Genomic DNA, 26,513 nt, shown 5'->3' with positions numbered 1-26,513 from the left:
CTTTTTATAGGAAAGGCTTCATAATTTAGCCTAAGTATGGGTTAGGTTGTACTCTGGATGAAAAAGAGCATTAACGATGAAAATCCAAATATCCAGCATGAAAGAACATTTGGATCTGCTATAAACTGAAAGAACAATTTCCCCCTAATATAAAATAATAATTAGGAAATCATGATTTCCACCTTGTTTCTCTGGCTGTGACACTTAACGAGAACAACATCTGTAGCTTGAGCAACATTCCCTTTGCATTCTTTCTGCGCACAGCATGTTTAAAAAGGGCTTATTTAAACCCAAGTTCTGTTTGTCAGCATTCTCTCTGAAAAATCCTTAAACACTACCACAAAGAAGGATCACTGCCACCTAAGGAAGAAAACTGGTATAGCTGAAAGTAGCAAAAAAGATGCAGCAGTCTCCGGCCCTCATCCAGCTCCCATTGAATTCAGTGGGAGTTTTGCCACTGGCATAATGAGAGAACTGCTCGGACTCTCGCTCCCCCCCAAATAAGTTATTCAAAGGTCTTCAGCTAAATTCAAGTGACAGAGATGCAAAAGCCGTTTAAATTATGCACGAACTACACTTGTTCCAGAATGCTGTAATAGACCTGGGCAAGTTGACAACTGCCTTAAAGGACTCCTACTTAATTACTTGTTATAGAGCAAATTAATGCAGGTTTGTTGCCGAAGTACTCATTCGTAGAATGAACAACCGAGCAAGAGGTAGCGAGAGCTGAGAAGTCACGAGAAAAGAAACTTCTGACATGCAGTAAGAAAGGCCCGTGATGGGATGCCTTCAAGAACGGGATCGGAGAACATATCAAAAGACACTGGGAAAACAAGCTCTTTCCATTGTCCAGACCAACTTTAGAAATTACTTGCAGCTGGAAGAGCGAGTGAATCTAGCAGGCAACAATCAGGAAACAGCAAGCTTTGAAACGGTGCTTGGTTAAGTCTGGTTTCGACACACAAAAGAAACGGGGTTATACTGAGCCTTTAAAAGCAGGGTGCTTATTCTGATCGCCGACGCTTGGATTCTAGCGACATGGGGTCAGCCTCCGTAATTAGTTTTAAATATATTTTAACAGCTCAGGACAGATTCGGCTCTTGGCTGTAACATGTGCGCTCTTCCAGATGGGCAAAATCCTGCAAACGCGTGCTCAAAATCCATCCAGTTAGCAACAGCAATGTCCACGACGCAACTTGGCACTTCTGTCGATAAATAAATAACGGTGCACCGCAGAAATAAAGACAAGGTGCTTTGACTGAATCTGATTCTCTTTTATTACATCAACTTAAATAGCCAGAAAAAAATATTTAAGCAAGCTTTCGGGTTTAGAAACTCTTTGTCCGGTTGAGGAAGTTTCATATATACAGATGCATCCCGCAGTCATTAAGATAGGCGATTAGAGTCTGCGAACCTGAATGGCCATAAGTAACGCCATCCTTCATGGTTTCCTCGGGGGTGGGGGGGAGATGCCACCCTCACAGATTTGGACACCCCCCCCACACCCCAAACAAGCCCCTTTTCAGAAGAGGAAGGGGTCTCTCGGGATCTTGAAATTGTGCAAATCGTTGAGCAGATGGGGCTGCAACTGGAGTGGCGGCAGCTTCTGGCAACCAGGTGAGGGGTCCTGAGGGGACAAGCTGAGAGAATAACTGTGGGGGGCACCCATGCCACGCTGAGGGGTAGACTCTAAGACCAACTGTCCCTCAGACATCGTGTCTCTGCCCCTCAGGGAAGGCTGTACTGCCTTTCGCACAGGGAACCGCCAGTGAGGCCTGCTCCTGAAGCAAGGCCTCCACACAGCTCACAGTGACAAGAAGCACTGCGTGAGGGGGGCGCGGCTTATGACTGAAGGGGCCGTCCCCGCTTCCAACGGTCAACCGACTCAGTCCAACTGTCCGTGGAGCCCCGCCCTCTCCCGTGATTGGTTCGCTCCCGCCTTCGCCTCCAATCACGACCGCGGCGGTGGAAGGGGCAGGTCCCCGACTGCTTGAGCCCGCCCACTCGGCAGAGGAACCAATGGCGAGCCGGTGCCCCGCGTCGCGCGGGCAGGGGGCGGGCGCGGACTGAGGAAGGGGAGGTGAGCGGACTAGCCGAAACGGCCGCTGCGTGCGGGGGCGGCCCCGCCCTGGAGGTAGTCGACCTTGTGCTCATGGTATCTCCCAACCATGCGCGGGGTGGTACAGTCCTCCCTCCCTGCCCCCTCCCCCCCACTTCCCCGCAGTGGTACAGCCGCGGAGGCTCGGCCTCTATGGCAGAGGCCGGAGCTCCGCGTCCCCCGCATTAGGGGGCGGGGGCAGAAACACGTGTGCGCACGCGCACTGCTGCCCCCTGACTGGCTGTGCACAGGACTTTCGCACACGTATGCATACTTGTGCACACCTTTGCCCCTTGTCTCGCTCTGTACCGCACCCCTCACACGTAGCTCAGCATCCCACACGCACACCACTTCCCCCTGCCATGCCTGGCACAACGCCCCTCACACCCATCTCGGCCCTGTAGTGCCAGGCTTTGACTCCCTCTCACAGCAGGTTCAACAAGGCGAGGGCAAGAATATGCTGCAATGAAAACCACGTGCCTGGATATCTGTGGGGCAGTTGTTTGCACTCCTTCCCTTTTGGGGGAAGGCTGTTCATACCCTGCCCCCTTCGAACAGAAGGGGACGTTGAGGTCTCACCCTAAAAGAAGAAAGTGAATACTACTCTTCAATTAATTGTGTAGATTTGGGCACCCTTTGCACATGCAGCTGCAGTAGCTGAGGGCTGTAAAAATGTACCTTTCACAGGTCTGAAACCTGAAAATTGAGCCTCAGTTCTCCTCCCCATAAAATGAGGGCAGCGAGACTCACTTGACAGCTGTTATGAGAATGAATTAGGAATGCATGGAGCACAGTACGTGTAAAGGGTCGTCGTGTTTTCCAGAAATCAATTCTGTTGTTTTTTTTTCTTTGTAAAGGAAAAAAAAAAGAGAAATGGTGTTGTTTGCCCCTGGCCTCTCCCTAAGTCTGCCATGTTGCAGTCTCACATGCTTGAAAGGGAAGTGTTCGTGTCTGTTTTGAGAGAAAAAAAAACAAACCCTATTTTTTAACCTCCCTTTGTTTCCCTTCATAGCATGGTAAACTTGACAAGTGACAAAAGATGGCATCCTACTTAGCAAAAGAAGTTCAGCTTGCTAGAAGACATGAAGAGATGTAAGTGCTTTCAAGACTGTAGCCTCTATCATAACAACTTCTTGTGATCTTGCCAGAGCTCTCAAGATAGGCAGGACTGGGCTATTTGCATTGGAGTAGGGGGAGTGCTATTGTTTTTAGCAGGAGCTTGGTGTTTCAGGAGGTGGCACTCTTCCCTTGTAAAGTACTGAATGCTTGTCCCAGCTTGCCACTAAGGGATCTGCTCTGCAAAAGCTTGCAACTTTCAGAGAAGCTGTGTATCTGAGGTCTTGGCTGTTAACTTCAGTATTCCCACTACATTTTAGCACAGGTAGAGTAATTAGAACCGGCCATGCTAAACACCATTTGAAGCTTTAATTTGTTATGTATGCTTTTGGTACTGACTTCTAAAATATAAGTGCATTACTGCTGCACTATGAGCTTACCGTGTGAAGAGTATACCTAATGACAGTGATTTAGGAAAAATGTCTATGCACTGACAATTAGTAGGGGTAAATGCCATGACCAAGCCATACCAGTCCACCCTCTCATACCACCGTTGAGAAATTCAGTGCTTGGAAGCTGCTTCGTGCATGAGGACCCTTCATTGCAGCAGCATGGTGGCCTCCCTGCAACAGAGCTCAGCGGGGGTGTTTGCCTGTACCTTTTGCTTCCTTCAGCACTCCCACCCAGGAGCAGGCTTAATTAGGCCCATAATTTTGAGAAAACTGAGTAAGGTAAAAAGGTTATTTTCTAGCTACTGAGCAAAATGTTCTACCCACTTACCAAAATGTTTTTCTTTGTAGACTGTCTCAGAGATCAGTATTGCTACAGCAGATGGAGAATCATCTAGGAAACAAGGAGACTGAAAAGACATGGCAAGCACAAGCAGCTGATGCAGCTTATAAAAGAAATGCAGCACTTTTAAATGTAAGTTTCTGTGACTACCAGAAGTCACACGGTAAAACAGGCATTTCATAGACTTGAGGACAGAAATGTTTGCATTATACATTTCAGGTGAGTTTTAATACCTTAAAGTCCCCTTCTGGAACTTGTGCAGTTATTTCATAACTCTTCATAACCTGGGAGCATCACCAACTTCTGCCTTGCCTGTGAAAGCCGTGTGGCAAAGGCTGCCATTTTACTTCCAGGATAATGGAGCTATAAGACTAGTAGTTTTTTGTCAGTTAGAAGTACTCCAGCAACTGCTCTGTCCTAAGTTAAGGCTGACTAGACTCACAGTAGCCTTTAAGATACTGCATTATGATTAGAGACAGCGTTGAACAATCCATACACTGGCAGCCTATATTAAGAATTGTCAGCTCATTATGGGTGAATACCAAATTAAACTGTGGTGAAAAAAGTCCTGTGTGGGTCTGACAAAGTAGGCTGTTGCTTGAGAAAGCTTATGCATTTCTGGATGAGTTAGTCTGTAACTCAAGATGCCACCCTGCCCTGCCATCTGCTTAACTTCAGCCTAATGTGGCTAACTACCTCCCTCTCCTGAAAGAAGGATGGGGTTATTTCAAGAGGCAGTCTTGTACCAGGTGTTGCTGGCCCCCACTGTAGGGGATACATCAGTGACAGTAGTGTTTCTGCCCTAGATAATTTCCGATAAGACCTGGCCAGTATTTGTGAATTTAATGAAAGTTTGAGGGCTCTGTATCACCTAGAGAGCCTTTCAGGAAAAAAAATGCAAACTAGAATGACTGACATTATCCAGACAAGTGCCTAAATAATTTGCCTGGTAGCAAGGACCTCTGTTTGGAGAGTAGCAGAGTGTCTAAGGTACATAAAATGTAAAGTGTATGTGAGTAATCTTCAGGGTCTGGTGACTGATACACCTCATACTAAATTCTTGTAATGACTAGGTGGTGCAGCAGATGCTTCTTAGATTCTTTCCAGAGGTATTTCAGTTGTGTGGAGTTCCTTATCCTACTTGAGGTTTCTTCCACAGCTGTACGCCCAGTCCAACAAAGTCTTTCTTCACAAACTTTGCTGCAACACGTCTAGCCAGTTATCTGGAGCAAACTAAGTTATTAGAAAGTCATCCATTTTTTGGTTTCTTTTGGTACAGAATTGGTAGATTTTATTGTAGAAACAGCCATTTAAAAAAATGAGCCTTTCACTCTGGGAAGATTTAAAACACTAGCAATATGTCAAGACCTATATAATATGATACAAAGTGGTCCTCTGTCTATTATATATCTGTATCCACTGGGGATGTCTGCCTGACAGCCAGATTCACCTCTTCTATGCACCTTTGTTAAGCTACATTACTTAGGTTCAATCTCAAGACCAGAATCAACCCTTGGCTGATGACACGGTCCTTCCTTCCAGTTAGAAGTGTTTTGTTTTTGAAATGTTTCTGATTGTTTTAAAAAAAAGATTGTGTCCTTCCTTTCTTTCCTTTCTGAATCTAAAACATAATAAAGGCACACAAATATTTATCCTTGCCCTTCCATTCTGCTTGTTGTTTTTCTACTATGTTTTGCCTTATCTTGTTTAGTGACACTATGTATTTGTTTTATAGAGACATCCCTGAAGCATTTTAGTTTCCAAGGGTAGAAACCTGTCACTGTTATCTTTGGAAATGGGAAAATTATTTCTCTTTAATCATTATTATTATCAAAACATGTTATGACAGATTACCCACTCTGCTCTTTTCGGAGTTGAGGTTTCTGTAACCTTCCTGCACATTTTTCAGTTGGGTACAAATAGAAGTATTTCTGATTCTCCCTCTAAATGAGTAGGCAATTGAAGATGCATGTTTGTGCTGAAGAAAGGGTCTGCATATGATCCTGCATAAGCAGGTGTGTAAGGTAATGCTGAGGGATTGCAGGACCAGTGGCACCCCAGAGCCCACTCTAGCTGCTATGGAGGGGGTGTGGTACTGTTTTATTAGATGGGATGGGGGTTTTTTTTGCCTTTATAGACCCTTTGCATTCCACTGCTCTAAGCCTGAATACTCAGGCTTTGTGCCAGCGCTGCAAATTTTATCTCTTGGATTCTCTCCGAATAAGTATCCTTTTTCATAGGCATTTTAGGAACACAATCCAAACGAGCACTTGCTTTGTGACAAGCTTAATAAAATTGGGTTATATTAGTGCATACTAAAACAAAAGATTATTATAAGAGTAAATGTTCATGATATCTTAAACCTATAGCAAAAATATTTACTGACTTGCAGTTATGCATTTGCCATCTCCTATCGCATCCCTCAGAATAGTTTCTCTTAAGTGCCAAAAACATTAGTGTTCACAAAAGAAATAAAAGCATAATATACCCTTGAGAACAAATAGTCTGGCAGGACAAAGCAGCATAAAAAGTCTAGTTCTATTAATTTTATACTAGCTTTAACAAGCATGCAATAGTGCAGATGCTTTCTGATAACAAAATAAAACAGGAAAGAGATCCGCATAGAATAATATATGAGAACCTTGAAAACAAGGCTCAGATTTATGTGCCAGCTTCAGAATATTGTTCCTGATACCAAGCACTGTACATTTCACAGTTACCATGTGGGGAGTTGTTGATTTGGCCTACTCAAAAACACACGGACGTGATGAAGTGTTATTTTTTATTTGCATTTTTTCCCTAGGTTTAAACAAAATTAATTCACTTGTGTTGAGTTATGTGAGCATGGAGAAAAGGCATTTACCTTTTCTACGTCAGATGAAATTATGTGCTCAGACACCTCCAAAATGGATGCAGCTGAAAACTTCAAATTTAGCTTGTGCTATGTATATTAAGCAAGAAAAAAAATAAAATTTGAAACAGATTACTTTAAAGTAATCAATGTTGAATTCAGAACTTTCACAAAATCATCAACATAATTTTTCTAACCTACTTAAAAGGGGCATTGTTAGGATATTTTTTATTGAAGCACATTTCCTTTTCTATTTCCATTAAGACCATATCTTATTAACAGGACACATGTCCAATCTGTCTTAGTTTGTGCAAGTAAATAAAAAAAAGAAGCAATGAAATTTAATAATAAACCAAGGTGATGTTGGCTTGTTATTTTCTAGTTTTTATATTTCAGAAGAGTGTTGGAAAGTTTCCCTGGTGAATGCTGTGTGCACAATGCTTGTCTCTGAAAACTGAGCCACATTACCCACATATAATACTTTCATTGCTTGTTATTTGTAGCCTTAATGTATCACTATACCATAAAATACAGGATGTGGGATGTAGCAAAGTTAGCATTTAGCAAAAATTTTGGATCAGGCTCTACTCTCATTTACAGTGGTATAAATCTAGGGTGACTGGTTTAAATGGAATTTTTCCAGGGTCTTACCAGTGTTAGTGGCAGCTGAATTTGGCCCCTTAAAAGTAATGCATGTGTAATGACTTCCATTTTACCTCAGGGCAAGGACTTAAACATTTTTTCTTCCTGCCCTGACAGTTGCAACCAAAGTGTTTATAAATAGACAGCTGCTTACTATCCTAGATTCACTTTCCAAAGATATTTGAACTGCTGGCTTGAAATGAGAGGTTTAGAAAGGAGAAATCCACAACCCCATATTTAAAAAAAGCCCAAACTGGCAGATCCACCTCTTACCCATGAGCAACATGCAAAGGTCTCACCTGATCTTTTAGTTGTCTCCATTTTTGATTTGTCCCTCTCCCCGCCCCACGCCCCAAGGCACGCTGCACCTTCCAGCACAATTTATTTCACTGTCATTAAATCAGTATTCTGAATGACAATTGACTGCAAAATACGCGAACTGGAGTGGAGCAACAAGAAGACACATCTGATATCTAGGCCATGCCAATGTGACCTTCTTCACTAAGCATATCTGTACAACTGGTGTTTCTCTTGCCTAAAAGTAATTTGTTTCCTACCACCATAAACATCTCTGGAAAAATTAGATACTGGTAAATGCAAAAATAGTGAAGTTGGTCTGGATTACCCCTTCTTATGAAAATACCTTTAGGAGAATGTTATAGCGGAGATAATTTCTGTGAGGGAAAGGCAAAAATGTGCTGTGATATAACAGCCCAGATAGATGGGAATAAATGACTGATCCAACTTTTCACCCCTATCCCTGTTTATAAGGGTTGCTTTGGTTTTGGTTTTGGTTTCTTGGGCTTAGGTTGTGCTACTCATGATTTGGGAATGGGAAGCATCAGTCTGAATTCCTTTAGTCTATGCTTACTACCCATTGCAGGGTTTAAATGAGCAAGCACCTTATACCATCCTTCTACAGCCATCCAGTAGCTATCTCAAACCAGCACTAGGCTTACTGTTGATACATGAGAAAGGAAAAAAAGGGGATTGGAAGATGATTGCAATCCTGTTATCTTCCATCTACACACAATATGCTTATGTTATAAAAACAGTCCAAGTAAAAAGTAATATATAAGCATTCATTTTAAATAAAGATGAACACATTATATCATTTCTGAAATTAAGACCTTGAGCTTTAAAGCAAAAATAAATTATTTCTTTTAATCATTTTCTACACTCATTTTGGATCAGATTGTGCAGCCCTTACTTATGCTGAGTAGCATAAGTCTGGTAGCTCACATGTGAGTAATCCTGTTTGGTCTCTTCTCCAGAACCTTACTCTTCTTCTGAGTTGCAGTTGTGTTGAATATTTGGGAAGTCCCTGGAGGGAATTTCCTTTCTCATTTAGTTTTTATGTTGTACACTTCACACCCGCTCTCTGCTCCCAACTCTGCCATCTGGCATACTTTCCTCCCCCCTCCACTCTGTTCAGCTTTGGCTTCTTCACACCCAACTCCCACGCCCCTTTCCATATCTTTTTGTTTGCCCTGCTCTCAAATCTCTTCAGTGTTTGGACATAGAACTAAACCCAGAAGAAAGGGCCATCACTTCAGGGAGTTTTTTCCAATTGTGCGTAGGCCTCCTTGAACCCAGCACATGTCCACTGGACAAGTGGAAGCCCACGCACAGAAATTATAAGAAAGCGAAAAGAAGTGCATTCTCAGCTGATTTTGAATGTCTGTTGAACAGCTTGCTGCGGCTCTACATTTTTGATGCACATGTTATGCATGCATATTAGCAAGTCATCTTTGTCTTGGGAGTAAAGATCTCTAACACTATTTGTGTAGTTACTTTACAGTAGGTGGAATGCATGCTTGAGCTCATGTACATGACATTGAGGAAGCCACTTGGCTTTTTCTGTATCATTGTAAATTATGTAGAATATAGTTTAAATGTAAATTACCCTCATGGTGGTTGGAAAGATTACATAATGCTTTTTTATAACATGCCACTTTATGCCACTGATGTGGCAATGGAAGTTATTCTTACATCCAGAAAGTGTGAGAAGATCTTACAGAGACACCAGGGCATCAGTTTTGTAAGTGAAACTTAGAGGCTTCAGGAGTTACGGCTAACTAGATCTTCCATTTCCAGGGTTGTCAATTCAGCACTTAGTTCTAGGAGAACCAAGTTTGTTTAAAAGTTCATTTGAAAGAAAATAAAGTCTGTGCTACCCGCTGATATCACCTGTGTAAAACAAAGATTGCTCTGTCACAGGATATTGAAGCTGTAGAAAAAAAACTGCAAGCAAGAGCACATCAACTTCCACATCCTGATATTGTTAAGTTAGAAGTAAGTCATAAAACTCTACTCTTCAATTTGCTGTATATCAAATCTTACTGTTTTCCCCCCCTGAAGCATGCTCTTAGTGAAAATAACTGATTTTAAAATCCAGTGACTGGTATAGCCACAGGTCTGTGTACTGTGCAGCAAGCTGAATCTAAATTCTTCAGCATGCTAGTGGAAATTTGGGTTCAGATACATAAAAACCCTCATTGAAAAAATAAAGGAATACGAAAGTAAATTCATCAGCAATCACAGTAGCTTTCATGGTGTTTTACATTATTCCAATTGGTTTATTTTATACTGTCTTCTCTAGACCATATATTATCATCTATAGGTTTGGGAGTCAAAATTCCATTTAGTCATACTTTTTGGATCTGTTGTTTCAAGCTGTCTAGGAATTTTGGGTGATACCAGTTTTGGGTCACACTTGGATCATGTCTTTATGATGTTTCTATCCAAATACAATGACTAAAACAGCTTAAACTAGAGCACTAAATAAAGGTGATTACTGCCAGGTACTGTTCCCTACTCCCATGACTATTCTTGTGTGGTGTGTTGCTGTTGTGTGTATTTTAGGAGGGTTTTTTTTTTTTTAATTATTATTATCCAGTTCATAGAATCATAGAAGTAGGGTCAGAAGGGACCTTGTAGATCTTCAAGTCTGACCCCTCCGCCTGGGCGGGAGAAAAACTGGGCTTAAATGAGTCCAGCCAGGTAGGCATCAAGCCTCTTCTTAAAGACCCCCAAGGTAGGAGCCAGCACCACTTCCCTTGGAAGTTGGTTCCAGATCCAGCCGCCCTAACTATGAAGTAGTTCTTACGGATGTCTAGTCTAAACCTCCTCTCCAGCAACTTGTGGCCATTATTCCTTGTTATGCCAGGGCGGTGCTCGGAGAAACAAGGTCTCTCCCAAACCCTTCTGGTCCCCCCTGGTGAGTTTATAGACAGTCACCAGGTCCCCCCTCAGCCTTCTCTTGTGAAGGGTGAACAGGTTCAGGTCCCGCAGTCTCTCACTGTAGGGTCTGCCCTGTTGTGCCCGGATCATGCGGGTGGCCCTCCTCTGGACCCTCTCAATGTTGTCCACATCCCTCCTGAAGTGGGGCGCACAGAACTGAATACAGTACTCCAGCTGTGGCCTGATCAGTGTCGCGTAGAGGGGGAGGATCACCTCCTTGGTCCTACTTGAGATGCATCTGTGGATGCACAACAAGGTCCGGTTAGCCCTGCCAACCGTGACCTCGCATTGGCAGCCCATGTTCATCTTGGAGTCAATAATGACTCCAAGATCCCTTTTGGGTCAAATGTAAATACAGAAAAAGTCTAGAAACATGACTTCCATCCTTCCAAGTGAGGTCATAGCCACTTAACCTCCGAGTCATGCTCACAATCAGTTTTACAGTGACTCAGTTTCAATGGGAAGAGTGGAGATTGCCCCCCACCCCCAATTTTCCCTCAAGCAGATTGGCCCATAGTCTGATGGCTTAGGGAATCCTCCTAGGAGGTGGGAGCTGTGAGTTTGGACCTCCTCCAACTGAGGAAGCTATTGAACACAGGTCTATTAGTTTCTAAGCAAAAGCTCTAACTGCAAGGTTTCAGTTTATGTATGGATTTATTACCTGCAGCACTGAGCGCAAATACTACTTTTATTTGGATAATTTCTGAACCCTCTAATGTTTTCTATTTATAGTATTAATCCCCAAATGTATTTTTGCCTTGGAAATAAAACATCACTAAATTAGGATTTTAATATTAATATTCAAAACTAAGAAACTGTCAGGTTACTATTTATAAAAAATGTACTACAGTTACACAAAAAGAACCACTATGAAGAATTTCTATTCTACCTCATCGTCCACAAGAGGGCATATTCAGTCACTCCATAACTTACACTGGAAAGTGAAATCCTGCCAGCAACTATTGTATTGTGTAGTTGAGGGATCTGAAATTTAATATGCAAGTGGTTTGGCCTTTTTCTTAATTGCTTCACACGTAAGACAACATTTACTAACACACTGCATGTGTATATTTTTTATGAGAAATTGGTTTAGATTAGATTCTGAATCAAAGTTTAAATTGCTTTTTGTTATATCTTTCCTAGACCGTCTATTGGGCATCAGTTGAAGAATCTCTTCCCAAGTGGGAGCAGTTTCTGTTAGGAAGAGCACAAACTCCTGTTGGTTTTAAGAAAATGAATCCTATAAAACAGAACGTAAGTCACCCAAAGGGAGGAGCAGAAATGGAAAACAAAACAGATAGTCTCTTGGCTTAACTGGACAAAATAGTCTACTCAAGCAATGGAGTACTGGGTCATTAAATTGAAGTTTAAATTGTAGATGAAAGTGAATCATATCTGATAGTTTGTTTTCATTTGTGTGTCTATGTGGACTTGTTCAGCTAAACCTTAGTCTTTTAGCTGAAAAAGGTTATAATAATACTGCTTGTGGTGAGAGAAACAATACTACTTGAACATGTTGTTTGACTCACAAATTAGGGAAAACGGTGTACGAGAGCCCAGCAAGAACAATCACCTCTTCAAGGTGGAAAGAATTATAGGTTACTTGTAATCCTTCCTCATTACATTTTAAGTGACTTGTTTAAATTAATCTAGATTCATATCCTGTCTTGCCTTATCTTCTGCCTCTGTGCCATGGAGAGCTCTACCTCTAGGAAATGTAGGTAGTTTACAGTGGGCTGAGGGGATAGTTTAGTTAATGCCTCTGTAGAAACTCCAGTGATCGAGCTGCATAGAGCATACTGTACATTCCCAGACCATGCCAGAAGCACTAAATTCTTGGGGTCTTTGCTGATCCTCTATAAGTAACTGAAACGTCTGTCACTCCTCTGCCATACTCTCTTCTGCTAATTAATTTTCTGTTTAGGGTCTGGGTCCTGGATTTATGACAATGGAAGCCAGTGTGAATCTGGTATGAATCCAACAATAAAGTTCACTTTGCAGCCTCTGAAGGAAAAAGCAAGAGTCAGTTATATTTAGTCCCTCTTAGTTTAAAGCCAACCGTTGTGCCGCTTTCATTCTTTTAATGGGTTAGGTCACGGGAGCCTGAGAGAACCAGGAAAAAGCCATCTTCAAGCAAGCATCCCACTCCTGGAGTGCAGGAGGTGAGGAGCTTGCTTTCTGTCTTGGACGCAGGACAGCTCTTCAGCTCCCCACTGCACAGATAGAAAGCTGGTGGCTTTTTTACTTTGATGTAAGGCCAGCACTTTGGCTGCTGGGCCTGGGAGCCAGCATCTGTTGCTTTCTAGTGGTTACATGCTGTTGCACTTGAGTCAATAAGAAAAATAGCATTTCTGTTTCAATACAGGTGGCTAACACTCTCTTAGCATAAGAACAGTTCATAAACGTGTGGATCAGGGATGTACAGTCCACTTCAGTTAGCCACAGCCTAACCAAATTAGTTGCCAAGTTGAGATTTAGGAGCAGTGAGTCTATCCCTTCCTTAGTGGCAGGGGATGGAGCCTCCTGTTCAGGTGCGGGAGGTGGGACCTGCATCCCTGTATCTGCACCTTGTGTTAGGAGTGAATAGCATTATGTTCCCTGGCCAATGTTTCCATAAGCATCACAGTCTGATCACCTGAGATCACAGCCCCTTTACACTGCCCCATGAGGAAAGAGAGAGCTGGGTACCTAGAACATAATGTGCATTTAATTAATCAAACGAGATTTAATTATCCAGCACTGAGGCATGTTAGTGAGGAATGTGTGGCCCCTCAGAACAGGGATCAGCTTCTCAGCTGGAGAGCACGGGAACAGTTTGTGAGGACCAGCATCTGCAGAGGCTCTTTTCTGTTAGAACAGTGCCTTATTTGCTGAATTAAAATTGCTCTCAGATTCACCAACAAAAAATTCCCCTCAGCTGTATGAAAATTGTTTTACGTTTTTCAAGGGAATGTTAAAAGTTCATTTTAAACTTTTTCTATTGAAGTGTCCATTAAACTGATAAGTTTTTACAGAAACTGCCATCTTAGAAATATCCTGTTGAGTGGGTGTTGGTGTTTGTAACAATAACGTTGTTTTCATAATATGTGATGGCAGATTAGCACGCTTCTCTGCAGTGTTGTTAACAGTTGTAATTAAGGAATAAACAGTAAAGGGTGTCAGTCCGATGACAATTTCATCTATAGTGTCACAATACAAAATGTCACAAAATATTAGAACTGTTATATAACTACAAAAATATCAAATTAGGCTTTCATCTTAGAAGCAGGGAGTTTAAAAAAAACCTGGCATAGAGACTGTCGCAATTTTATACCTACTCAGTGTTTTGTCACAAAGACAAGTTGGTAATATTTTCTTCTGTAAGATTACAAGCATAGTTCTCAGTCATACATTTGATTTAACAGGCATGCATGTGGCTCTTTAGAAATCTGGGGCTCTGGATTTTTAAACTCAGCTGCATTTAGCAGAGTGGAGGAGAAGGATCCGTTTTTATGAATCCAGAGGATGCCTTTCAAGGGAAGTTGGGTGCCCAAAAGAAGGATAGGATCTCCACCTGGAGATGTGGATTCGGTTCCTTCCTCTGCCACAGATTTTTTGTGTCACCTTGGCCAAGTCACATAGAGCCAAATCTTCAAAAGTGCCTATATAAATTTAATCTCAGCCAGAGGTGGGCTCCTTTTGAGGATCTGAGCTTTTGTTTCTCCATGTCTGAGTTCACCATCTGTAATATGGGGATATGGAATTTTCCGAACTCAGAGGGGAGTTGTGAGTGTACAATAAAAAATTTGAGGTGCTTGGATACTATGCTACATAAATACTTTGGAGTGGTAGAAACTCCTTGAGAGGTGAATGGAGATTGGAAAGCCTAACTCTCATTTGTGCCTTTGAAAATTTCTAGGACATCAAATAATAATGTAACATTTAAACCTGGTGAAATTTAATTTAGTATCAGCTGACCTGAAAATGAAAACTTAAAATGTATTGAAATTGTGAACTGTTGATTTAAGGAAAGAATCATACTCCAAAATTTAGGCTGTTTTATCTATGCAGTTAGTGCCTTCAAATAGATTTATTTTAGCTAATTTCAATCAGTTGAAACAAACAGAGGTTTCAGGATTAAAATTCAGTGAGAACATTATGCTTCTAACAAAGGGCTGCTTTATGTTGCATAGAGGGGCGCGGCTTAAATAAAAAACTTGCACTGAAAAAACACTGAAAGTGCCAAACTCATCCTTCCTCTTGAGGGGCAGGACACTGAAATTTGGGATTGTTTTGGGACATGATCTTGGAAGCAGCAGAAATGCTGGTAGTGCTGGAATACTGTCCAATGCAGAGAAGTCTATGGAATGAGACAGACCAAGAGTAAAGCACCTAAACTGAGAGTCAGAAATAAGCATAGTCAGAGAGAACGAGGGCCTGCAGATTGCCGTCTGCACCAGCAAGCATAACCACAAGCAGTCAGACTAATACATCCAGAAGTTGCATGCATACGGTGTGGAAGAGCAAAGGAAATGAACCCGAGTCATGCAGCAGGGCAGCTGAGGTCAACAATGGGGAACGAAAGCAGGCTCCAGACAAAGCAGGGGAAATGTACACAATTGTACTGTACGTAGCACTGAGTAGACCTGTCAGCTGCCTTATTAGCTGTGCACGTATTGCTGGTGCTGTTGCTAGTTCTTTGTGCCTTAACTTGTGACTTATCTTTCATAGGTGTTGGCCCTGATCCAGGAAAGGGCTTTCATATTTTTGCATAAATCTGATTGATGATTGTAAGATGATGAAAGCTCACGCAGTCCTAGGAGAGATGCTTTCCTGAATCAGCAGTGTTGTTTGAGTATGTGATTCTGTGTAGTCCTTTCCAGCTCTGACCCTGTCATCTTTTCTTAAAGTTTTCAGCTTATGCAGTTTTCTCCCAGTTCTGAGCAAATGCTTTTTCGCTCCGGACCTAACCAAGTAACTTTCTGCCTATCCCCCTATTCTTGTCCAGCTTTGCACTACTTGTCTTTAGTGGCAGTATGTTTCTGTCAGTTACACTGCATAGCCCATGGTAGCCTGTGCCCCCAAGCTCCTAGCTGAAACAAATGCCTACTTGAGAAGAACAGCGGGGAAAGCAAATTACTTGGCTGTTGGGAATTATCGTTTGAGTATCTCATAAGAAGGCATACTGAATCACCTTATTTTTTTAAGTTAATATAGAAATGAGTAACCGCTGTACTAACCTAGGAACACAGCTTGATTCATGCCCATCTCGTCACCACCAACACCACCGCATTTTCTTATCTGTGTACCTTTTGGTCTCTCCTGGCAGTGAGAGTGGGACAAAGGGGTTGGTTAGCTATCTCTTTGGGGGATGAGAAATTTCTTAGTTCCAAATCCTTTTTTTCAAACCCATTGGTACGTTCAATGAAAAATATAGGCATAAGAGTACTTAAGGGGTTTATTAAGCTTTGTCTGCGCTTTGCCTTTCTATGGTGTCCTCTCACCTGTATATAGGCAAGATCATATTTTTTCAGAGCCTAGGGAGCTGGTTATCAGACTGAAGCCCAGTTCATATTTGTGTGCATTGAGAAACCAATAAAACCTGACTGAAACTGTGTGTAGTTTCAGAGGCTGCTTCTCAAAACTGGACCTTAAAGCTATTTAAAAAGTGTTTAATATGAATACTTCGTTTCAGATACAGCTAAACTGCACAATATACAGCTACAACTTGTTATAATGTATCTTCCATGATTTGAAGGTTCTTATGCCATTTTGATATAGGGATATTCATATTATATTAATATTTTGCTTAATTCAGAGATCAAATCCATGGCAAAACTATTATAAAGTTGACATAAAGCTTGATCCTGCACTGACTACATTTTCGGATTCTAGCACTATATTATATGTATGACTTACTGTGGAAAAATGCATAAATCAGAGCTGAATTTGGTTGAGTTAGTATGAGTACTGTAGCAGGCAAACTGAGTTATGGTAAAGCTGGTACAACAAAACCGTAGCAGCAATAAATAAAAACCGAGAACTTTGGTTACAATAAAATGTCCTTTCCTGAGTTCTTGGTAGATGCTGAATTGAAATAGTGAATTTGCTGCATGAAGATCAGAATTTCTGAAATGCACTGCTAAGAAACCCTGTATTCTGACAAATCCAGAGATGCAATGATCCATCTGGGTTTTATTCTTTTACAACAGTTACTTAAATATTTGGGATGCAAAATTGTCTAAGGTGTTTCTTCAGTAGCAAGAGAAGGATAGAGCTTTTTAAGCCCTTGTGCAAGAGAGAGGTGCAAAAACAGTTCATTACTGGAGTCTTTTGCTGTGTTAAGTTATTTTTTTCTAGTAAAAGGACAATTTTAATTTGGAATTTGCTATTCCTTTTGAACACAGCTGGAACAGCTCTTTTAAATGCTCTAATTTGCGAACACTGCGTATCAAATCTACTGGTTGTCTGTCCTTTCTGTTAGCCATGTCCTAGAACTTTATTAATAATGTGGCTTACATATATATGAATACTAAATGTGATCATTCCCTTTCATAAGTTCCATCAGCGGTGGTGATAGCATTTACCAAAAAATGAAGCAGTCTTTTTCTTGACTCTCAAAACGTTCTAAACGAAACTCCTGAATGGTGTGAGATGACAGCTATATCACTCACATGAAGTGGGTTCGAGCAAAGCCAGATGCCGTAGGATTATTTTACATGTAGGTTATAAATGAAACAATAAGAAAAAAATACTGTCCTTCAAATCACAATCTCCTTGACTGTTCTACAGCTTAAACACAATAGGAGGTGCTTGTCAAATATGCCCAGCAGTGTCACAAAGCATAGGCTTTGTTTCCCGACTCACATTTCTCCATCCATATTTAGTTTGTGTATGCTCCCACTAGCTTCATTCAAAGTACTCTCCCTGTCTCCCTAGAAAAGCTTCCTGTCGACAAAGTGAACCACAGGCTTGCAGCTTTGTTTAAGCTGCTCTCCAGCCTGCACTGTTCTCCCGGCTGCAGCCACAAATACACATATGCTTTCTGGTTCTACTCAAAGATTTTTCTTTAAAAAACAAAACAAAAAAACCCAACTGGTTATCTGAGAAGATGGAGTTGCTCAGAGGTAGACACTTGATACTTAGGAAAGCCCAAAGCAGGAGGTTTTTCTCCATCATTTTGGGAAGTTTGAATTGAGATGGAAGAGTGAATGTTGAGGAAAATCTTGAGCAAATGCTTTTTCATTCAGGAGACAAAATAGGACAGAGTTTATATTTCAGAGGGAGTGGGGCTGTTCCCAGTCAGACATCGACACATAGCAATGTACTCCCAAAAAGTAAACTAAAGAATCTTTGTATATTCTTAATCACTTAATAGGACTGATCATTCAAAAGGAACAATAGATCCACTGCTAGTATGCTTCCCTGGAAATAAAGGTCTATAATGTACTAATGTGAGAGACCTAATCCATGAAAAAAAAAAAAACAGATTTGTGTTTAAATGAAGCCTGTCACAGTTTTTCTCTGCTGTCTCTAAACTGCATTCAGAATGAGTTTAAGGAATTGTGGCTGCTCTGTACTATTATTTTTTTTTAGATATTTCCTTCCTTTCCCTGAGTTTCCGATTGCCAAAGTATTTGGAGTATGTTGGTGTTTTTTTCTGTATAATCATCTTTCTCCTACTAAATTCATTTAGTGATGCCAGAATCCCATGCTAATGACATCACAATTCATTAGCAGACTGAATCAGGAGGAGAAGGTTGGTTAGGAATTAAAAAGTTTTTATTTATGCAAAATACCCTGGCAACTGGCAGCAGTAGAGAAGGTAACAGTATTTCTGAGAGTCATTGGGACTTTTGGAAAATGATTGTAAAGGGTTCCAAGTGCCCTTGGAATAATGAAAATGCCTGTATACTTTAAAAGCCAAATTCTTCCTTTATTTGCACCCAGAACACATTACTGAGTGAGGGCAATATTTCCAGGCTGGATTATGAAGGCTGGGGTCTTCCAAATTATTTAGGCACCTCACTCACACTGGTTTCAAATATCTTTCAGGATCTTTTTAACACTTTCTTTGGCTGTGCTGGTTCAGACTCCCTCAGCCTCTTCCACAAATTACACAAGGACCAGTTTTGGCTGATTTAGCCTGCTGTCATCATTAGCAGCACTGGATATTGAGTTAAATGGATCCTGATCGCTGCTTAGGATTTCCATCCTCTTTTGCAGTAAAATAAGAGCCCAATGATTGTGCTTCCAAAAAGGTGAAATCCAAGCTGGCTTTAGGAATCACCTGGCCAGCTTTCAATTTCTTCCTTCAGTGATGAGGAGTTTTGTGGCATAGCAATTGACATATTGAATCGGAAGGAGAAGTTGCCCTTCCTACTCTTTCTATAGCAATACGACGAACTAGCAACCAGCCCAGCAAAAACATCAACACCTGCTGAAACGTATTCCTCGTTAGACACTCCTGACCACACTATGCAAGGTGGGAGCCACAGCTTTGAAGCTCTGAGTTGATGAGGACACCTGGCAACTGCTACAGCCTCAACCCTTCCTAGATTTTTCTGAAATTCTCATTACATGCTGCTTTTCATCTCAGAACAGTTTCTTTGGGAAGTTTGGTACAAAGCTGGAAAGGGAAATATAAAGTTACAGAAGTGCCTTGAGACTTTGCCTGAAGCTCACTGTTGGGAAAGTTCCTTTTCTTGATTCATAATGTTTCCAACCTGGCTTAACCTAGAAATTCCAGTGTATTTGGAGTTCAGCAGTTTGGGTTAGTGGAGACAAAGATATACACTACTAACACAATAATTAACATAGGTTGTGGTATCTTACACTAAGGTAACCAACAAAAAAGGTTAATACTGGGGATTACACAAGGTTATAAAGTGGAGCCTTTAGCAGATTGAGGGAGGGGTCTGGGGAGGAAGTGTTTGCCGAAGGGAAGAGCTTGGAAAAGGATTCTGTTTTGAAGAAATCTGGTAGGTTACAGTCTTGGAGGAGGTTGTTCTTTTCCCCTTCTCTCAGCTAAAGAAAGCTTACGCTATCTTTTATTTGGGGGGAGGGGGGAAATGGGATACGGGTGCTGGAACAGACTGAAGAAAACCCCAATTTTGATTCCTTGGTTGTAAGGCTGGCATAGAGAAATACCCTTCCCAGAGGTGTCTGTTTCTCTAGTCTTTAAACAGCAGGCTATGGTGTATTTGGGGAAAGAGGGGAGTGTTCTGCTAGTGGTTACAGCCTTATCTAGTGCTGCTGTTGTGTGCATACAGAGCGCCGAGATCTCTGCTCTGTACTGAATTATGTGCAGGGAAGACGAGGTGAACTGGGGCAGGTGATAAAGGAAAGGAAGTGATGAGCATGGAGTTGTGCTACCTGGCTGAGGAAGAGGGGCCTCTGGGGAAGGAAAGAAGGGGATGTTCTTAGCGAGCAAGAGACTACTTGGACTGAAGGAAATGTAAGTGGCTTGAGGGTGTAAAAGGCTGGGGGGATGGAAGTGGGTTGGAAAAGGCAGAACCCCTTGCTCCACGTTAATCTTCCAAGTGATTAAAACATTCAGCATGTGGTATGTCCCTCTTCTCACTTGGCAAATCTGCGGGAAGAGAGCCCTGCTCTGATGGGTCTCACCGAACTAGCTGAGCAGAAGGCTCCTCCTAGGGACCTAACACACCCACCCAACTGAAATGTCTGGTCTCTGCTCAGAAAACCTGAGAACTGCAAAAACAAAAATCCGTTGAAAAGATTCCAACATGGAAACGTTTCAGTGGAGTCCACACACCACCCACGGTTCCCTTCTCTACAGAAATGTGACGCACTTGATAGCCTTCTATTAATGACCTGTTCTATAGCCAGTTCTCACTCTTGTTAAAACCCTGGAGAAATGCAGTGAAGAATGCGTTCTATAGGAGGGCAGGAGAGAGAGAATTTGCATTCATGCATGTATGCACATGTTGGCAGTATGGTAAGGAGAGGTGCAGATATGTATGTTCTCAGTCTGCGCGATCTGTTCTTGAGAGGTGCCTGGAAGGGCTCAGAAAATGAAGGGTGAAAGTGAAAATGTAGGCAGAAGAGAGCAGTGGGTGAAAAGAGCATTACATGAAGGAATTGCAGCGTAGGAAGGAGAAGTACTGTCTATCAGAAACTGGTTAAGAAAACAGAGCAGGAATAAATGGTTACTTTCAACAAGGGAGTGGAATACCTGAAATTTCTGTTCTGGATCAGTCCCGTTTGATATATATTAATGGTCCCGAAAAGGGTATGCATAGTAAAGCAGAGAAGGTGAGGGATAATGGAGTTATTGAAGCAAGGGGGCTGGGGCGGACGCGAATGGATGGCATCGTGGCAGGCGGAATTCCATACTGACAAACGCAAAGTGACACACATCGGAAGGCCCCATCCGTGCTGAATTTTGCCGACAACTCTTTCTCTCTCTCTCTCTCTCTCTCCCTCTCCCCTAAAATGTTAAGAACTAAACTCACAGTGGCCACTTTAGAGAAGGATTGAGATGTTGGTGCAGGTGGCCTGGAGAAAATCTCTGTGCAGGGTGGGCAAATGTTGGGGAATGTATAGAATGAGATTGAAAATGCCACAGTGAAAACCCACAGTGCATTCTCCTCCTTTGATTCTGCTAACCATTTCTGTAAAAAAAAAAAAAAGAAAAAAGAAAAAGAGAGAGCACAAGGAGAGTTCAGAGGTAGATGGTGAAAAAAACATGAATGGAGACCCCGTGAACGCTAATATTAGCCCAGGGCTCTTGACAGTGATCAGTGCCAGAACTTTCTTGAGACAATGCAAGAGCCCAGTAGTAGGGAACTACAGAATATTTTTCCGTAGAACAAGGTTCTTCCTATCTGCCCTAAATCCGAGGCCAGCATCAGATACGTTTGCACCAGTCTGGTTGAATCCTCCCCATGCAAAAATGCAGCAGCTCTTTCAAGTTACACAGTACATAGGAATCCTGATGGAAGTCTGGTGCCCTTGGTGGCTGTCAGGAGCGAGGATTTCACCCCCAAAATCCTAGCACTGGAGCACTGTCAGTATGCAGCTTCACATGCAACCCCCCAGACAGATTCTCAAAACATCAATATTACTGTAAAATCATTAGGTCAATTTATCAGACCCCTGTCGGGTGGTATCTGGGGAGAAAAAGACACCCAGAAACAAAAACCTGTAAATATTTAAGCCCACTTTTATTATTTTTCCAAACGCTCCTTAAGAAACTGTTTACACACAGACTTAAACTGGATAAGTGAAAGTGATGCAAACATCTTTGTCTGTGGACACGTGGTTCAGAAATGGCTTGTATCAATTTAGCCCTGTATTGACTTAAGCTAAATTGCTAAGCCACTTCTAAACCAAAGTCAATACTGCCTTAGACCAAAGTTGAGATAAACCCAGTTCTAGACCGTTTTAAGAGTGCATCTGCACAGGCCTTGTCTAGACTAGGGGAAAAGCTGATGGTTTTCTTTTTCTTTTTTAAATCGAGCTAGTTGAAGGTAGCTACAAACCCACTGAATGCCCTTGTAGACACAATTCAATGCCCTTAGCTCAATTTTAGCAGGTGGAGGAAAAGATAGCCCAGTGTCCCGCCAGGCTGCTTAAACTTGTGCAGGCTCGGTCAGGTCTTCCCTGGAGGGGAGGCCAGGTCTATTTTGAAACCTGTGCTGGCATTTCATGAAGGCAAGGTGGTCGTCATTTTAATGTGCTAGCTGGCTGAGCTGAACCCTAAGATGGAGTCTGGGATTTACATCTAACAACTACCACGTTAAAAGTTTTATAACTATCTATCTTGTCTTCACATGCTTAAAATACAGCCCTCCCCCTGTTCGATGCGTAGCCTTGGTGCGCAGGCCGGCAGTAGCAAAGAGGTGTGATGAAGCCAGGCTTCCCTCCAGGCTCCTGTGCTGGAGTGCGAAGGCTGGGAGGATGTCCGTCACCCGTGGACGTGTGACTTTGGCTGCAAGCGTAGAGGCAGATGGTGCTTCCCAGGCCTCTGGCTGGGGGGGGCTGACCGGGTGGCTGTGACCTTCCTAGAGACTTCAGGAAGGAGGATGGTGCTAGCAGAGGTGTGGGGGGTGGACGGGGGCCAGGCCTCTCCACAAGGAGAGGGCGAGCAAGCCGTGTCCTTGTTTGGCCGGTTGGTGCTGGCTGGAGGGCCACCCTGTCCAGCAGCAGCATGCTGGGGAGAGGACATGCCGGGAGGTTTTTTTCCATCCCAACGGGGCAGTGGAGCCCTCCACTCCATCCCCAGCAGGGGCCTTTCTTTTCTTCTCCACCAGCTTTGAGCAGTCCTGTTTCAGATTGGCCTTTTTATGTTTGATATAAAGAATAGTTGTTGGCCAATTCCATCTTTTCATCACTGCTCTCCAGGCCTGGATCCAAGCGGCTTGTCAGATGCTCATTAACTCCCCCTTTGGCTCCTTGCAGCGTGTCTCCTAAGCTCATTGTGCCAAGAACTAGCGCTTCTTTCTCTTTACACGGCTCCCTTTCTCTGCTCCATCAGGGAGACAAATTACTTTCCAAAAGGGATCGCCAGGGATGGTTTAATGAGAATTTCTCGGGGGCTGGCGGTGGAAATCAATGTAGTTAACATTCGGTGCACTTAATTGGACTTTTCTCTTCTGCCTCCTTCAAAAAAACTCTGGAGCTATCCTGTTAATCTCTCATTTGTAATCAATTGTGTTGACTAAACAAAAGTCTAGGTCGTCCTTTCTTCCTGTCCCAGACAATCCTTTGTTGCCTCTAAATGCCTCATTCTTGAGTGCTCCTGGTCGTGTAGATGGGTTCGATTGTTGACAGTTCATTATTGCGCTTTTGTCCATGTAATCTCCCTCGCTGTGTTTTGCATGTGCATGCCTTAATGAGCTCCGTTGGCAATTAACATGTTTCTAGCAGCAAACCGGTTGCTCAGACGTTTGCAGAGGGGAGTGCAGGGAAAAGGACAACGCAGCTGCTTTGAGTCGCTTCGCTTCGCTCCGCTCCGCTCCCCGGTCCTTCTCGGCCGGCCGGGACACACCTGGGCCCCCGCCTCTCCCGCGCCTCAGGCGGGCATGGGGCTGGGGATTAGCGTGCGGCAGGGGGGCGGACACACGCACGCACGCACACACACGCACACACACACACACTCGTTCACGCACTCGCACGCCGCGGACTGAGCCGGGGGTAGGCAAGCAGCCCGCTCAGCGCTGGCAACTTGGAGGTGTCATTCTTTCCACGCAGGCACCTCTCACCCCCCCGGAGGCACCAGGCCTGCTCAAGCTGTTGTGTTCGTGGCTGTGGCTTTGGAAGAGAGAGGGAGGGAGGGTTTTCTTTTCTTTTTCTTTTCCTTTTAATATATTATTTAATTTGAGGCTTGCTGGCACGGCTGCCGACGCGCGAGCAGTCCCGGGCAGCGCACCCGTCTTGCGGGGGAGAGCGACTTGGAGGCTCCGGGGCGGGCGACACAGCCCCGCCGCCCCTCCCCTGCAACCCGTCCCTGCCGGGTGTGTCACGCCTCGGAGGGGCCAGCCACGCACCCCCCTCGCTCGCTCGCCCGGCGGCGGCTGCGAACGTGCGGGGCGCGGCGGAGCAGAAGCGCGCCGGGCCGGGCCGCGCCGCGCCAGCCTCAGCTCTGCGCGGGGCCGGGCGGCGGGTGCGGGCCGCCGTCGTGCAGCTTGCGGACGTGCTTCTTGAGGTCAAAGTTCCGGCAGAAGCCCTTGCCGCAGGCGGCGCAGGTGAAGGGCTTCTTGTCGTTGTGCGTGTGCATGTGGAAGGTGAGGTTGTAGACCTGGTGGAAGGCCTTGCTGCACACGCTGCACTTGTACTGCTTCTCGCCGCTGTGCGTCAGCTTGTGGTTCTTGTAGTTGCCTACGAGACAGCAGAGCCCGAGCCCAGGCGCGCAGCCGGCCGCCGCCCCGCGCTCCCCGCCGCCCCCCGCCGCCCCCCGCGCTACCTTTCTGGTGGAAGCCCTTGCCGCAGAACTCGCAGACGAAGGGCTTGTAGCCCGCGTGGATGCGGATGTGCGTGTTGAGCGTGGAGCTGCGGTTGAAGGCCTTCCCGCACTGCGCGCACTTGTGCGGCTTCTCCTGCGGGCGAGCGGAGGCCGTGCCAGCGGGTAGGCGGGCGGGCAGCCCCCTCCCCCGCGCCTCCCCCGCCGGCCGCCGGCCCCTACCTGCGTGTGGATGATCTTGTGGCGGCACAGCGTGCTGGCCTGGCGGAAGCCCTTGCCGCACACCTTGCACACGAAGGGCCGCGCGCCCGTGTGCACCGGCATGTGCCGCGTCAGGTTGTAGTGCGCGTTGAAGACCTGCGGGAGAGGCGCGCGGGTGAGCGCGGCCCGCGCGGCCCGCCCGCCGCCGCCGCCGCCGCCGCCGGCACTCACCTTGCCGCACACCTCGCACGTGAAGCTCTTGGGCTTGCCCTCGGCCGGCGCGCCCAGCTTGCCCGGCGGGGCCTTGCGCTCCGCGCCCTCCTTGACGGCCTGGTCCAGCTGGCCCGGCAGGCGCTCCTTGTGCGGGAACTGGGCGCTGGGCAGCTTGGCGCGCTCCAGCAGCTTGGCGCGCTCCAGCAGCAGCAGCTTGTGCGGCGCGGGGCCCAGGGCGGCGGCGGGGAAGAGCGGCTCGGCGGCGGGGAAGGCGGCGGCCGCCTCCAGGTAGTTGAAGTAGTAGAGGGCGCGGGGCGGCTGCGGGACGGGCTGCGGCTTGAGCAGGCGGGCGGCCGGCGGCAGCAGCGCGGCGGGGCCCAGGCTCAGCTCCGCCTTGCAGCAGGCGCCGCAGCCGGCCTTGCAGGGCGCCGCCTTCCAGAGCTCGGGGAAGGCCAGCGACGGCGCGGGCAGCGGCGCGGGCAGCGCGCAGGGCAGCGGGGCGCGCACGGCCGGCGGCTCCGCCGTCTTGGCCATGATGCGCTCGATGGAGAAGGCCAGGCTCTTGGCCGGGTTGACGGCGGTGTGCACGGGCGCCGAGCTCGCCATGCCGCCCCGGGGGGAAGGGGGTTACCTGCGTCCGCGCCGTCACGCCGCGCCGCTCCCCTCCGCGCCTCGCGCCTTTAAAGCGGGCATGGCGTGAAGTCACGGCGAGCCGGGTGACACGGGGATGCCACCGTGCCCGCGCCGTCCCCAGCCGCCGGCGGCCCCCTCCCTCTCCCAGGCGGGCGCGGGGAGGAGGGGTCCGGCCAGCCCCCGCCCCGCCCCGCGCCGGCCCGCCCCGCCCGCCCGCCCGGCCCTGGTGTAGCGCAGGCTCCGGGACGCGGCGACGCGCGGCTCGCCGGAGCCGACGGCAGCCGGCACCGGCCCGGCGCGGTTCCCCGCCAACGTGTGTCAGCTCCCCCGGCCCGGCGCGCTGCAGCTGAGGGGTGACGTCAGGGCCCCGGGCGTGACGTCAGGTCGGGGGGGTGACATCAGGGCCCCTCGGCGCCTGCAGCCCAGCTCGCCGGCCTTTCCCCGGGAGCCAAGTGCACACGGGGCAAGGAGGCCACACGGGCCCCCTATCGCGGGGCAAAGCAGGGGCGCCCCCGAGCCGCGCCGCCTCCCGGGCCCGCCGCACCTCGGCCCATGCCGCCGGCCGGGCCCGGCCCGCAGCCCCGAGGCCTCGTGCGGCCGTGCCCCCGCGCGAGAGCCGCTGCCGGCGCCCGGGGAGCGGGCGGCAGGGACGGCAGCGGGGCCGGAGCTCGCCCGAGCCGCAGATCCGCCCTCAACGAATGCCCTGGTCCGCGGCGAGCTGCCCCGGGCGGCTTTCGCGGGCGGCCCTGACCGCACCCGCGCGCCCTCCCCCCGCCGGCGCGGCCCGCGCCGCCCCTCCTGCAGCCAGGGCGGCGGGGGCGGCCCCGGGCGCGGTGTCCCGGCCCTGCGCCGCGGGCCCTCGGAGCGGGCGGGGGGGC

At 46.0% G+C, this 26,513-nt stretch overlaps 2 protein-coding genes across 8 annotated transcripts in view; one reads left to right on the top strand and one right to left on the bottom strand.

Annotated features, from left to right (window-relative positions):
- The first annotated feature begins 2,010 nt into the window (after positions 1-2,010).
- The window catches only part of CEP15 (centrosomal protein 15), a 58,945-nt gene continuing 34,442 nt past the window's right edge, over positions 2,011-26,513 (top strand). For 4 of the 6 annotated variants that reach the window (XM_090022843.1, XM_090022846.1, XM_090022848.1 and 1 more), the window contains exons 1-5: positions 2,018-2,134; positions 3,111-3,190; positions 3,955-4,078; positions 9,660-9,734; positions 11,826-11,936. In XM_090022843.1, coding sequence (XP_089878969.1) covers positions 3,138-3,190; positions 3,955-4,078; positions 9,660-9,734; positions 11,826-11,936 — 363 coding nt within the window. In that variant the 5' untranslated portion in view covers positions 2,018-2,134; positions 3,111-3,137. Of the gene's footprint in view, positions 2,135-3,110; positions 3,191-3,954; positions 4,079-9,659; positions 9,735-11,825; positions 11,937-15,392; positions 17,093-26,513 lie in introns of those variants that run through there. The other 2 variants (XM_090022847.1, XM_090022844.1) reach the window with 2 other exon arrangements.
- Positions 21,721-25,873, bottom strand: FEZF2 (FEZ family zinc finger 2). Of its 2 annotated transcripts, XM_090022631.1 has the most exons (4): positions 25,021-25,873; positions 24,811-24,945; positions 24,592-24,724; positions 21,721-24,506 (listed from the first exon to the last, which is right to left on the bottom strand). In XM_090022631.1, the coding sequence occupies exons 1-4, from the start codon at positions 25,606-25,608 to the stop codon at positions 24,265-24,267; spliced, it is 1,098 nt and encodes a 365-aa protein (XP_089878757.1). In that variant the 5' UTR covers positions 25,609-25,873; the 3' UTR covers positions 21,721-24,264. The 2 variants fall into 2 exon arrangements, with proteins under 2 accessions (XP_089878757.1, XP_089878756.1); XM_090022630.1 differs by having other exon boundaries at positions 21,721-24,724.

This window comes from Crocodylus siamensis, chromosome 11 (genome assembly GCF_052110815.1).
Source record: "Crocodylus siamensis isolate JL-2025a chromosome 11, ASM5211081v1, whole genome shotgun sequence".
NCBI classification, from domain to species: domain Eukaryota; kingdom Metazoa; phylum Chordata; order Crocodylia; family Crocodylidae; genus Crocodylus; species Crocodylus siamensis.
The sequence above is the reverse complement of the archived record's forward strand: the minus strand, read 5'-3'. Positions and strand labels throughout refer to the sequence as shown.

Coding starts and splice junctions, on each gene's coding strand:
- FEZF2 (XM_090022630.1), bottom strand. CDS start 25,608: ATGGCGAGCTCGGCGCCCGTGCACACCGCCGTCAACCCGGCCAAGAGC. Junction 24,946..25,020: donor CGTGCGAGGTGTGCGGCAAG/GTGAGTGCCGGC, acceptor CCTCTCCCGCAG/GTCTTCAACGCGCACTACAA. Junction 24,725..24,810: donor ACAAGATCATCCACACGCAG/GTAGGGGCCGGC, acceptor GCTCGCCCGCAG/GAGAAGCCGCACAAGTGCGC.